At 48.2% G+C, this 12,710-nt stretch overlaps 2 protein-coding genes across 4 annotated transcripts in view; one reads left to right on the top strand and one right to left on the bottom strand.

Annotated features, from left to right (window-relative positions):
* Nucleotides 1-3,599, bottom strand: part of ATL3 (atlastin GTPase 3) — a 36,339-nt gene extending 32,740 nt beyond the window's left edge. The window contains exon 1 of one of the 2 annotated variants that reach the window (XM_059710331.1): nucleotides 3,335-3,599. In XM_059710331.1, coding sequence (XP_059566314.1) covers nucleotides 3,335-3,380 — 46 coding nt within the window. In that variant the 5' untranslated portion in view covers nucleotides 3,381-3,599. Of the gene's footprint in view, nucleotides 1-2,235; nucleotides 2,257-3,334 lie in introns of those variants that run through there. The other variant, XM_059710332.1, reaches the window with a different exon arrangement.
* Nucleotides 3,600-10,123: 6,524 nt separating this feature from the next.
* The window catches only part of RTN3 (reticulon 3), a 42,828-nt gene continuing 40,241 nt past the window's right edge, over nucleotides 10,124-12,710 (top strand). The window contains exon 1 of one of the 2 annotated variants that reach the window (XM_059710327.1): nucleotides 10,124-10,436. In XM_059710327.1, coding sequence (XP_059566310.1) covers nucleotides 10,295-10,436 — 142 coding nt within the window. In that variant the 5' untranslated portion in view covers nucleotides 10,124-10,294. The remainder of the gene's footprint in view (nucleotides 10,437-12,710) is intronic. The other variant, XM_059710325.1, reaches the window with a different exon arrangement.

Here is a 12,710-nt window from a genome sequence, read left to right as displayed (position 1 = left end):
AAACAGCATGCCATTTTCATGCCTTGTCCGTGCGGGCAGTTTTTAAAGCTCCCAATTCACAGACCAGGCCAGAGAAAACATCATCACAAGAGAAAGTACAAGCCCTCAGCCAACTCCAGAACTGCTGGGTGTGGTTCCTTTGTGGTGATGATGAGTAAGTACTTTTATGTGCTCTACTTTGTCTCAAGGTAGGAGTATGATGGTAGATACCCATAAATTTTTAAGGCTGTTTCAGTGAAAGTACTACTTAAACCCAACTAAACAATAGCAGGGGAAATTTTACATCTTGATTAATTAAAGGATTTTGGAAGAAGCTTTTTCTCAGTTCATCTGTTGTAAAAAATCTTTATATTTTATTTTAGCACAGAATGCTGAACAAAATCATTTGTCAATTAAGAATTCTGGAGTGCTTCATGATTTATGAAGATCAATTATGACTAAACAGTATTGAAGATTCTGAAATGCAGAGACCCAACTGAATCTAAAAATGCTAGGCATCTTTTTAATAGAGAATGAGTTAATATTCATCTTATTTGACTTTTCCCTAAAAATGAGACCATCACTAAAATCATTCTCATTACCTGAAGGTTTTAATTATGTGTTCCAGTTTAGTAAGGCTTTTTTTTTTTAAATATATTTTATTGATTTTTTACAGAGAGGAAGGGAGAGAGATAGAGAGTTAGAAACATCGATGAGAGAGAAACATCGATCAGCTGCCTCTTGCACATCTCCCACTGGGGATGTGCCCGCAACCCAGGTACATGCCCTTGACCGGAATCGAACCCGGGACCCTTCAGTCCGCAGGCCGACGCTCTATCCACTGAGCCAAACCGGTTTGGGCTAGTAAGGCTTTCTTATTTGGCAGTATTTATTTGCCTGAGATTCCTTATCATTTCAAGGCATAAGAAGAGTTAATCACTTGCTTATTTGCCTACTATACCAGTGAAGCCTGTTTCCTGATTTGTAACATTCTTTAGCTGTGAAATAGATTTAACCTGTTCTAACAATCAAAATGCCAATAAAAAACATTTCTTTAGAAATTTGCAATGAAGAGCATCAACTTCTAATACAAATACTGAAGTACAAATTATACTTCCTATATAGTAACAAACCAATTCAAACATAAGCAACCACCTATAGGGAAATTTGATTATAAATTAGTATGAAAATTAGATTTGGATTTTTTTAACTGTTGCCTGACCATTCAATGAATTAAATCAGAATCTGTGGGTGGGTCCTAAGCATCCACAGGTTTTAAAAAAAACAAAACAGGTTATTCTAATGCGCAGCAGTGCTGAGAACTGCAACGCTATGGCAACTAAAAGATTTTTCTTTTAAATAAAAGCTTTCCCCTCACTTCCCCCCTTGATAGAGCTTAGAGAATATGTTTCTAAAATGTCAAAGATAACTTGGGGAAATGTTTTAGAATTGAGACTAACTTTAAAACGTAGTTGTGTTATTTGAACAATTTCTCAAAATGAAAAAATAAGGCCGTAAAACTTTAACAGGCACGCCTAGTCATTAAAGGCAAATTCTAAACCCGTTCTCAAACAAGTTCATACAACCTAGGGTTCCCTAAAGTACTTCACAGGAACCTTAAAATGTGACCCCAAAAAACAAATAACAATATGTGACCAAATTATTAATAATGACCACTGGGGAACAGGAGAAGTAGAATAAAACTTTATATTTCTTGCTTCTTACAATTCTCTATTTTATCTTAAATAATTAGCATGACTGTATTCTTTATTCTATGATTTAGAAATCATAAAAATGAAAAAGTGCTGAACCGATTTTTTAAAAGCCTGTGTAGTGACAACTAAGAAAATGATGCTAGTACACCTCATCACATTTATCCTCTATTTATTATTGCTTTTCTGAATTGCACGTTTGCTACAATGAGATAAACCCTAACTAATAAGACAATGTGCTGTACTAGTGTAGAGAACTTTTCATCCAAGTGTTTCATTTGCAGGTGGTTAAGCAGAAACAGCAGGGATTTCTAGACTACAAGCTACTGTCTGTGGGGGCTGAAAAAGAAGTACTCATTTTAGAATTTCGGGGCTTTGCCATGTTCAGTACTTGCCGCAGATTAAAACGATGTGGGTTCTGCTTCTCCAAACGCCAAGTCAAAATGTGAGCTCGCGTTCCCGGTCCGTTAGCTCTTCCCGCCCTTTCACAAAACATCCCACCAACTCCGTCTTCGGCCTGGAGGGCTGGGGTCGATTTACTAACCAAACGATCCTCCAATGTTGTCGTCTCCTCTTGCCTCTCGATTTCGCAAGTGAAACTTGTGGCAATTTCAACAGCACGTTAAACAATAAAGCCAGGTAACTGACAGGCGAAGGCGTACCCGTGATTTACGGTCACTTCTATTTGGTTTTCATTTAAAACTTTTACTTTTTGCCCTAACCGGTTTGGCCCAGTGGATAGAGCGTCAGCCTGCAGACTCAAGGGTCCCAGGTTCGATTCCGGTCAAGGGCATGTACCTTGGTTTCTCTCCCATCGATGTTTCTAACTCTCTATCCCTCTCTCTTCCTCTCTGTAAAAAAAATCAATAAAATATAAAAAAATAAAAAATAAAACTTTTTCTTTCTTTCTTTCTTTCTTTCTTTTTTTTTTTTTTTTTTTTTGTCTTCAGGAAAGCAAAGGAACAACGTGCAGGACCACACGAACTGAAAGAACGTCCTAACAGATAACTCGGGCCGCATCTGTTATCTCCTTCGTGGCCACGCAGCGTGGGCTCAAGACCAACTTTCTCAGTACTTGTGGTGGGGCCTCAAGGTCGTCAGGAGAGAAAGGGAGCGCCCAGCTCCGAAGCGTCGCGTCCCCCAAGGCCTTCCTACCAGCGGGACGGGGAAAGCATCCGCCTTCCGGCTCCCTCGGCGTCGGCCAGGCCGGAGCCCCCCGGCCCCCGGCCCCCGGTCCCCGAGCGTGCGAAGCGCTGGGGCGGGAAAGGGGCAGAAGTCCCCGCGCGCCGGGCTCTGCCCAGAGCCGGGCTGAAGCCTCCGGACCCGCCCCAGGGGTGCGGGGGGCGCCAGACTCGCAGCAACAGCCCAGAGGAGCACTAGCGCCCTCCCCCGGCGCAGGGCACGACCCCCGACGGCGGCCGCTCGCTCCCAGCCGGGGGCCGAGTAAGACGCCGCCCGCGCCCGACCGACCGGGCCCAGCGAGTAGCCCCCGGCTCCGAATTCAGGGACCTGCGGTCCCAGCCCCGGGACAAGGAAGAACGGCGGCGTGGACGGGCGGTCCCCTCCGAGTTCTAGCAGGAAGGGCGGCGGGGGTGGCCGTACAGTGGGCCCGGGGGCGGGGGGGGGATGATTAGGCGCCTCACCTGCTCCTCCCGAGGCAGCCGCTACCGCTCGATGAGGAGACAACATGGAGCCTCCGCCCTTAGCAGAAGCAGCAGGGCTCAGAGAGGGAAGGGCTTGGGCGGGAACAAACTTGGCCTTGGAGGCGGGAAACAGGCGGGGCCTGGGCTCTGGGAGAAACTGGAGAGACAGAGGGGAGCGCGGAACTGCGAGGGAGCGAGCACAGGGCGGGTGGGCGAGGCCCGACGGGAGGCTGCGGGCGCGGCGAGCCCTGGACGAGCTGGAGCGGGAAAGCGCACGCTGCCGAATCCCGCCACCGCCCCGTCCTGTGTGCGCCTGCGCGGGAGCGCGGAGCGCGCCGCCGTCTACCTGGGTCTGCGCACTGGGGCCAGCGGTCCGTTGGGAATTGTAGTCCTATGCTCTCTGGGTCCCCGCCAGGGCTCCTGGTTCTGCGCACTCATCCCGGGCGGGAAGGAAGCAGAAGAAGGGGGATGGGCTTCGCTGGGCTTTTCGACAACTGAACTACAACTCCCAGCAGGCCTTGCGGGGAGGTGAGGGTCGGCCGGGGCGGGAGCCCGCCTGCGAGTCCCGCCTGGAGACCCGGCCCGGGACCCAGTCCTTGGGCTAACCGGCTTCGAGCCCCCTCGTCGGCCCGGCGTTTGAGACGGTTTCGGTGTTTAACTCTGCTCGGGGCCACAGGTGGGCGGCACTCTGCCCTAAGGACCGGAAGACGGCCTTAACCCAGGGTGACGTGAGCGGCACCGGTTTTTCAACGATTTTGACTTCACAAGGGGAGGAGGCTGTGACTTCGTTACCAGCTTCCCCCATTTCCCGTCCCGGGCCGAGCCCGACGGTGCAGCATCCCCACTCTAAGCGCTCATGTGAGCGGTGAAACCCTTCCACCGGCCTGGTCCAGCCTCAGCCACGGCCATCTTTTGTTAACCTCTGGTTTACAGGCGCTTTTCTGAAGCTGCTTTGCAAGCACATCCTTAAACTGTATGGTTAATCAACGCAAAACAAGCTTCTCCGGACGTGCTTTTATTCACACTTCACATAGGACTGCGGAAATGTCCGTTGCCACAGTTGAATAAATAGTGTTGTTATTTTGGATTTATTGAGGTGGGGCAGTTCTCTTGGGGTTAAGTAACTGGTGAAGCTTATGGGAGGCTAAAGCATCCATCACACACCACCTCTTGGCATCACCATGGCCTCATTCACTTAAAAAAAAGTATTCACTTTTTTTTTTCTTCTGCCTCTGAACTAGGATAACCTATCCAGCTACCTCTAGGTCCTGCCAAGCCCTCAAGCTGTTAACTAGTGATTAGATCAGAGGTGAAGAGGTAAAGATAATTCTGCCTAATCTTACCTAAAAAGGTCCTCTTTTGATTTATTTTCCCCTGCCCCTTTTGAGTCTCCCCACACTCTCAAGATCATTTGAATATCTTCCTCCAGATTTTAGATTTCAGGGTCTAGATTAGATCTAGACCAACTGGGGCCAGAAGGAACTAGACATGAACATCGGGGAAAGTGTTTACTGAGGTTTCACACGGAGCAGAAGGCAGGACCTTCCAAATCCAGGGCATTACCTGGCAGGCTCAGAGAGAGAGCGGGGTTAAAAGCCAACGATGTCACAATTGCATTACACAGTGTAAGAATTTAAAACTGCATTTTCTATTCCCTTTCCCCGTCCATCTCCGTAAGACTTCTTACCATAAGACTTCTTACCTGATGGTGCGCCATCTAACTAGTTTTCCTTTTCTTTTTATCTTTTCCCATTAGAATGTATGTTCTAAACAGACAATTTTCTGTCTCTTTTGTTCACAGTGCCAGGTAGATAGTAAAAACTCAAAGATAGGTAGATGATAGATAGATAGATAGATAGATAGATAGATAGATAGATAGATAGATAGATTTAATTTCAGAGAGGAAGGGAGAGGGAGAGAGAGATAGAAACATCAATGATGAGAGAGAATCATTGATTGGCTGCCTCCTGCACATCCCACACTGGGGATCAAACCCACAACCTGGGCACATTCCATGACCGGGAATCGAACCATGACCTCCTAGTTCATAGGTTGATGTTCAACCACTGAGCCACACCAGCTGGGCAAAACTCAAATATTTATTGAATGGTTGAATAAAGAAGGTATATGTTGCACCTAACACCACTCACTCACTTTCTTGTTACTTTAATACAAAGTATCTAGTTTTGCATTTGAACAAAATACCCTGTTCTATTACAAGGGCTACCAATAGAGATCCACTGAAATCCATTCTTCAGGAAGTTACCAGCAAATACTGATGTAACATCTGTCTCAATATAACATTATCAAGGTCATGGTTAGCGACATCAGCCTTCCTCAGACCTTGTAGAAGCTTTGGGCTTTTGGAACAACACAGTACAAATTACAGGTACATGATTAATTGTTGTTATTGTTGCTGTTTCCTTCCCAACTATTCAGGGTCATCAAAACAGTGGACATTCAAAATGCTAAATATTGGTGTTACTGATTACAGCCAGCCTTCCGCCATCTCATTCTGAATTGAGTCATGTGGTCTGACCAGAGGCTGAGCTTCTCTTGTGGTTTTCCGTAAGTAGGTGACAGGTAGACGTGTTTGAATGGTTAAGGCCATTGGCTTTGACCTGGCTTTGAATTCTGACTCGGAGGCTCACTAGCTGTGCAAACTTGAGTGAGTTACTTAACTTCTTTGAACTCATTTCATCATTCTCAAATGATTTGCCTACTCAACTCACAGTATTGTAAGTTAACTGAGATGTGTTTGGCAATTGTGGCTGATGCCTTGTTAGCGCTCAAAAAGTGGTAATCACCATTCTGGAACAGCAAAACAAAGCCATAAATACTTAAGGTTCCTCAAGTATTTTTATGAAGCACAAAAATAGCAAAATTGTTTTCTGCGGTTCTAGCCACTGTGACTCAGGTGCCAAGGCGCTTGTTATGTGCCAGGCGCCGTGCTAGGCAGCGATGCTGCAGGGGCCGCGAGAAGCAGTCCTGTCTTCTGGAGACTCAGTCTTGTGGGGTAAATGGCCAAGGAAAGAGTCCCTCGCTGTGACTGCGCCAGGACACCGTTCAGCCTTCTGTCCTTCCACCTACTTGCAAAATCCATGTTTTAGCAACAGTATGGGCACTGGGAGGGACAGACGGGACTACTTGCATCCTTTGGTGTCACTTAACTGTTGGTGCCTTACTTTGTTCATGTATAAAATGAGGTAGCGACTTGGCGTCCTACTTTATAAAAAGAAAATAGTCAACCCCAACTCACAGGGTGTTAGAAAGCTGAATATCTCCCCTTTACATGGTAACACAGTAAGAGCTCAGGACCTGCCAGCTGCTTCCTTGTTATTTCAGCCAACAGCACAGCCGTCTAACATTCAGAAAGACAGAAGAGTACTAGAATTTACTCTTACGGAAAAGAAGCAAGATGCCTAACAGTGCATAGCATGCTAACGTTTGTATTAAAAAGGGTGGGTGAAGATACAGCTTTGCTTTCTTCACCTTTGCACTTGCCACGAAAAGCTCCTAACAGTTACCTACATGTATGTAGAGGGAGAGACTGGTGGGTGGAGAGGGGTTAGTATAGAAGAAACTTTATAGTGTATTGTATATACTTTTGAAAAAGATGTGTGGGCATGCACGTGTACATGAACATATATATGACATGTGAATATATTTTTTAAATGTTTAATTAAAATACTTTTTTTCTAAAGAAAAAAAAAATGGGGTAATGAGACGGCCTAGAAGCTGAGATGGTACATTAGCTGTGTAAAAACCAGTCCTGTAAGGACAGGGCCGAGGAAGAGGCCCAGCTCAGTGCCTCAGCATTAAAAATTGCTCAACAGAAGTTCTGAGGAATGACTAAGCTACAGGGAGCACTTTAAAAATCCCATGGGGGCCCTTCCCTGCCTGAAAACTTTCACTGAATCCCCGTTGGTCTTAAGACAAAGCCTCCTTGCCCTGGCTGGTTTGGCTCAGTGGATAGAGCGTCAGCCTGCGGACCGAAGGTTTGATTCCAGTCAAGGGCACATGCCCAGGGTTGTGGGCTCAATCCCCAATAGGGGGCGTGCAGGAGGCAGTCAATCAATGATTCTCTCTCATCATTTTTTTTTAAATTATATTTTATTGATATTTCACAGAGAGGAAGGGAGAGGGATAAAGAGTCAGAAACATCGATGAGAGAGAAACATCGATCAGCTGCTTCCCGCACTGGGGATGTGCCCGCAACCAAGGCACATGCCCCTGACCGGAATCGAACCCGGGACCCTTCAGTCCCCAGGCCGACGCTCTATCCACAGAGCCAAACCGGCTAGGGCGCTCTCTCATCATTGATGTTTCTCTCTCTCTCCCTCTCCCTTCCTCTCTGAAATCAATAATAAATATGTATTTTTTAAAAAGACAAAGCCTCCATTCTTTAGTTCTGTATTACAGCTTCTCTACACTCTGACCCCAATGTATCTTCCCCATTTTATCTCCCTCTTTTCCCAGTACAAGCCCTTGGCTCTAGCCAACTTGGGTTAACCACACTCAAAACACCTTCTATACAGACACACTTCTGAGCCTCCAGCCACTTCAGGAGGCCAAGGCAGCCTGTGAAGGGGAGAGGTGAGAGGGGACCCACTCTCAGTTTCTTCTGCTAGACAAGCCAGCACTGCAGTGCATCATGGGCTGGGCTGGGAGGGGGGTTCTGTGATTGTTCTGCCCAGAAGGAGGTCTTACTGTGTATTTGCCTCACACCATTCTTCTCCTGCCTTCAATGCCCTCTTTACCACTCCGAACCCCTGTCTGACTTTGGGCTTCTTCATAAAAACTCCCCAAACCACTGTAAGTCCATAGTGATTCCCTCTCCTCTTAAATTCATGCCATTCATTTGCCATCTAATTATAGCACGATAGTATTGTGTTGTGTGGGATTGTTTGGGGTTGCTATTTAATTTGTATTTTTTAACTTTATGTGAGTATGTCCTAAGCCCCAACTAGCTTGTAAACTCATGGAAGACAGAATAAACATTTTTTTTTTAATCCCTCCAGGTTTCCCAGGATAGTGCCACACACACAGCAGGTGATCAGTCAACATTTGTGGGACAAATCATGTGTACAAATAACATCCCAAGTCAGTCTCGCTTACTGGGAAGTTTGCTGGTAAAATAGGAGAGATCAGGAAGGAAAGAGCTCCAACAATTGGACCTGGCACAAAGGCGTCTTACATTGAAATATCTGAAGGGTCTGAAGAGACCACCGAGACCACATCAGTGTCTTGATTTTTAACTTCTTTTCTCTGCTTCTAGAAAGATATCATGGAAATGGGTTTCCTTTCCAGCCAGGGTCTTCAGATTCTAGCAATTGCTCCAGATTCTAGCAATTGCTTCGTTTCCTTATCGAGCACCTACTATCATAAATTTTTAAACTTTATCCATTTATCAGGATGGGCTTGGTCATCCGTTGCCTGGTATTTCCTCTTGCCATCTAAAGGGCAGAGTCCTGCATTATCAACTGATGCTGTAGGTGCCAGAGTAAGATGTTTGCCACAAAGTTATTTTGGGAAATATGCTTCTGTGCCTTTACTCAATGTGGCAACAGCCGGGAGTTTTTCTCCTGTCTGGGCTTTGTCTGACCTTAAAAACTGCCAAGGGCAGATGTAGTCCACTGTTCTAGCATATTTCCGCTGGCCAGACTGCTTTTCCTTTCAGTGGCCACCTGGCTGAGTACCTCGACCTTCATGAGGCAGCATCTTTACAGGATCTGCTGATCCTGCAATTGCCCTTCCGGTCATCAATTGCTGCTTTAGCAATAACAAAGCCTACAGCCGTGATTTTTATTATTTCCAGTCTCTGTTCCCCTTTGTAAAGGAATTATGCACATTTCAAATATTTTGACCAAATGTAGGGAGAAGGCTTTGAATTTTGCAGACCAACTGAAGTGAATTCCAAAAGATGAGCAAAATCTAATATGAGCTAGACATTTGGTTTCAAATACATTTTCTGCTAATGACCCCTATGAATCAAATTCAGTCGTGTATTTTGTACCATATTCTCAATGTCTAGTACCTCATCTTACCATCCCCTCTAACCACAGCCAGGGTGCTATCTCCTGGCTCTTCTTTTCTCAGAAGCTCAGGTTTTTATCCGTCAAAATTTGCCTTCTTTACCTGATAGACTATTCGCAGGAAGAGACGATCTGAAGACCCAAGGCGGTCTAGAGCCCTTTTGGGGAACAGTAATGAGGTAAGAATTTGAAGCAGGTTCTGCAGCTGCATTGCAATGTGACTGGAATGAGTAATCGTTTTTCCATTCTGTGCAGCATCTTTCTCCACCTACCAAATGGCGGACCGTGCCCTCTCTGCCTCATGGTGAAAACATATCGTGAGACACATCCAGAAAAATTCATAAAGCACCTCGCAGAGTGGGCCCACTCCACCCTGTGGTTTGCAGGTTTCATTGGAGTCACAGGTGGAAACGCATCAGACAAAAGACGAGGGCTCTGGAAATGACGGGAAAGAGAGTCCACCTGCTGAGAGCAAAAAGAGACGTGTATCCTTAGAGCCCGGAACCCGCCGACCCTAAAACACTCAGGGAGTCACGAAGGAAGCTAATTCGCAGGCCCCCCTCCCACTGCAGTCTCGGTGGTGGGCGGGGCTTGGCGCCTGGCCACGCCCCTTTGCGGTTGCTCTCCTTCCCCGCCCCCCAGGGGCGTGGCGTGAAGAACGCGAAGGGACAATTCTTGCGCCTGCGTCCTGCGTCGCTGGGCACCTCGACGCGGCCGCCGCCCGCCCGAGGGCCCTCTGTGCGCCTGCGCACTCGCGCTCCCGCCCTCTCGCTGTGCCCGGCCGAGTCCGTCAGTCTGTGGGAGCCCGTCCTCGCAGCAGCAGGAGCGAAAGGACTTCGCAGAGCCCCCCGTCCTATCATTTTCTTTCCCCGCCCTCTCTCCCGCCCCACATCTCTCTTCACCCCGCTCTCGCCCTTGCGCAGCCATGGCGGACCTGTCGGCGGCCACTCAGTCCCCGTCAGTCTCCTCGACGTCCTCCGGGGCCGAGCCCTCCGCGCCCGGCGGGGCCGGGAGCCCGGGAGCCTGCCCCGCCCTGGGGACGAAGAGCTGCGGCTCCTCCTGTGCGGGTGAGGCGCCGGGGGACCCGCCCTCGGGAGCGGGTGTCGGGGGGCCTCGGGGCAGGCAGAGCGCCCTCCCTCCCGGCGGCTGCAGCCCGGGGCCGGCGTCGGGAACCGGGCGGAGGGGGAAGGGAGCGCCGGTCGCGCGGGCGGTGAGGAAATAACGGGGCGTGAGGAAACAGGCTGCGGCGGGGAGCCGTCCCCGGGAGTGGGCGTGGGCCGCGGCCCGGCGGGGGCCCCCAGCTCGGGGAGCAGCCCCCGAACCGGGCGGCCCAGGAGGAGTGAGGGTCGGGCGGACGGGCGGGCTGGTCCTCGGAGCGGGGATCAGGGGCGGCTTTCGGGGGATGGCGGCGGAAGGGCTGCAGGGCAGGTTTGCAGCAGGTGTTGACACCATCAGACATTCCTGGTGGTCATCCAAACGAAAAAAAAATTTTTTTTTTTTATAACCCGTGTGGGGAGGACGAGGAAGTGTCGTGGACACGTCGGAGCCGCGTTCTACCCCGTTTTTACCTGCCTTTGCTTTGCCGTCCTCACTAAATGCCCGGATTGTCGGAGGCTCCGCGGCGGAGGGAGGCGTGATGAGTGCGAGCAGCTCGGGGGAGGTGGGGGGCGGGGGGGCTGCCGATGGTCCAAGATGGATCCGGGGCTGCATCTGCAGCGCCGCCCGCTCCTCCGGGCGCGGGTGGGGGAGGGGCCGCGCCGGCAGCCGCCTCTGTTCTAGAAGGTGATCCACGGAGCCGGGCCGGCCCGCCTCGGATTTTGATTTCATGCTTTTTCTGTTGGGCTGCTGTTGATGGCGGTGTAACAAAAGGGGGTGTTTACCGCAGAAAAGGGGGAGGGGGAGGCGGTCAGACAAAGCTGGCGGGACCCCCCTCTTCCCTGGCCGTGAAAAGCCGGGAGGAATGCTGCAGCCGCTTTTAGTTTCCATTGTATGCGCGTCTGCCCGCCCGTCGGTGGGAGCTGGCTGGCAAGCTCCCCCAGGGCGGAGATCTGCAGTGCAGGCGTCTTCTGCAGGAGGAAAAAACGCACCCGAGCAGGTGGCAAAGGAGCTCAGTCTTCGGAGGGGGGAAAAAATGTATACACACACACACACACACACACACACACAGAGTGGCCAGATTATTATAACTGGCCAGATTATTATGACCACCCCATCAGTACTTCATTGACACTTCCAAAAATACTGAATATTGAGACCTTCCTAAGCAAATACTCTCAAGGTTTTATTATTATTATTTGCATAACTAATTCACTTCATTGTACCTATGGGGTGGTCATAATAATCTGGCCAGTCATAATAATCTCGTCAGTCAGTGTGTGTGTGTGTATATACACACACACACACATCTATATCTATAGGTAGATATATAGATATAGATAGATATAGATATATATAGATATATACATACACACACACGCACACACACACAGATGATGTTGCTCTCTAGTTAGTTAGTTAAAGGATTTTGGGGAGATTTAAAAATGCTTTCTTGTCTTTGCCAGAATCTTGGGTTGATGGTTATAAAGAACTTAACATTTCTGATCTTGGCTTTAAGTATATCATCTACGTGTTTCTCGAGCCGTGGGTTTCCCCCGTAAGAGTTGTGGTGCCCTGTTGGATTTCCCCAGTGTGGTGGTGACCATTTCAGTAGGAGCAGTAGCAGAGGAAGCTTCTGCAATGTCAAGATCGGCTGTCCAGCGGAAGGAATGAGGCAGCAAATTTAGAGCCCTTGTTCCCTTTACACCACCAAGCATTTCTGCTCCCAATTTTTGTGTTCTGGGCAAAGGTCCAGGTGAACAGCAGCTTCCCTATGACTTAGCAACTCCATTGGCCAAAGCGAATTGCTTGTCATTGCTTACTGGTCTCCATCGCTGGCCCTTTTGTGCATATCTTTTGATTTTTCTTGATTTAAAATGTTCTACTCACCTGAAAGATAAACTAGATAGATTCCCTATCTTGAATTCCTATCCCTTGGAAATGTGTATTGATACTGTCTGGAAATCATTAATACAGGTTTGGTGCCCCTGTAAGATACTGTCATGCCTAGTTATCATTTCATTGCAGAAGCTTTTCCCTGTTGCAGAATGTTTTCTCCATCTCTCAGAGGAAATGTCTCAGGCTTCTGCACCATGAAAATAAGATGGACTTTGTTATTCCAAAATGTAACTCATTTAAAACGAATACTAAGAAAAACCTTCCTTGATGGTTTAAGAATCTACGTGTGTTGATGTCAACCTTCACGTTATTTCACCAAGCTCCTCCTGGTTTTAGAGACTTTCAAA

The sequence above is a fragment of the Myotis daubentonii genome, chromosome 9 (genome assembly GCF_963259705.1).
Source record: "Myotis daubentonii chromosome 9, mMyoDau2.1, whole genome shotgun sequence".
NCBI lineage: Eukaryota > Metazoa > Chordata > Mammalia > Chiroptera > Vespertilionidae > Myotis > Myotis daubentonii.
The sequence above is the reverse complement of the archived record's forward strand: the minus strand, read 5'-3'. Positions and strand labels throughout refer to the sequence as shown.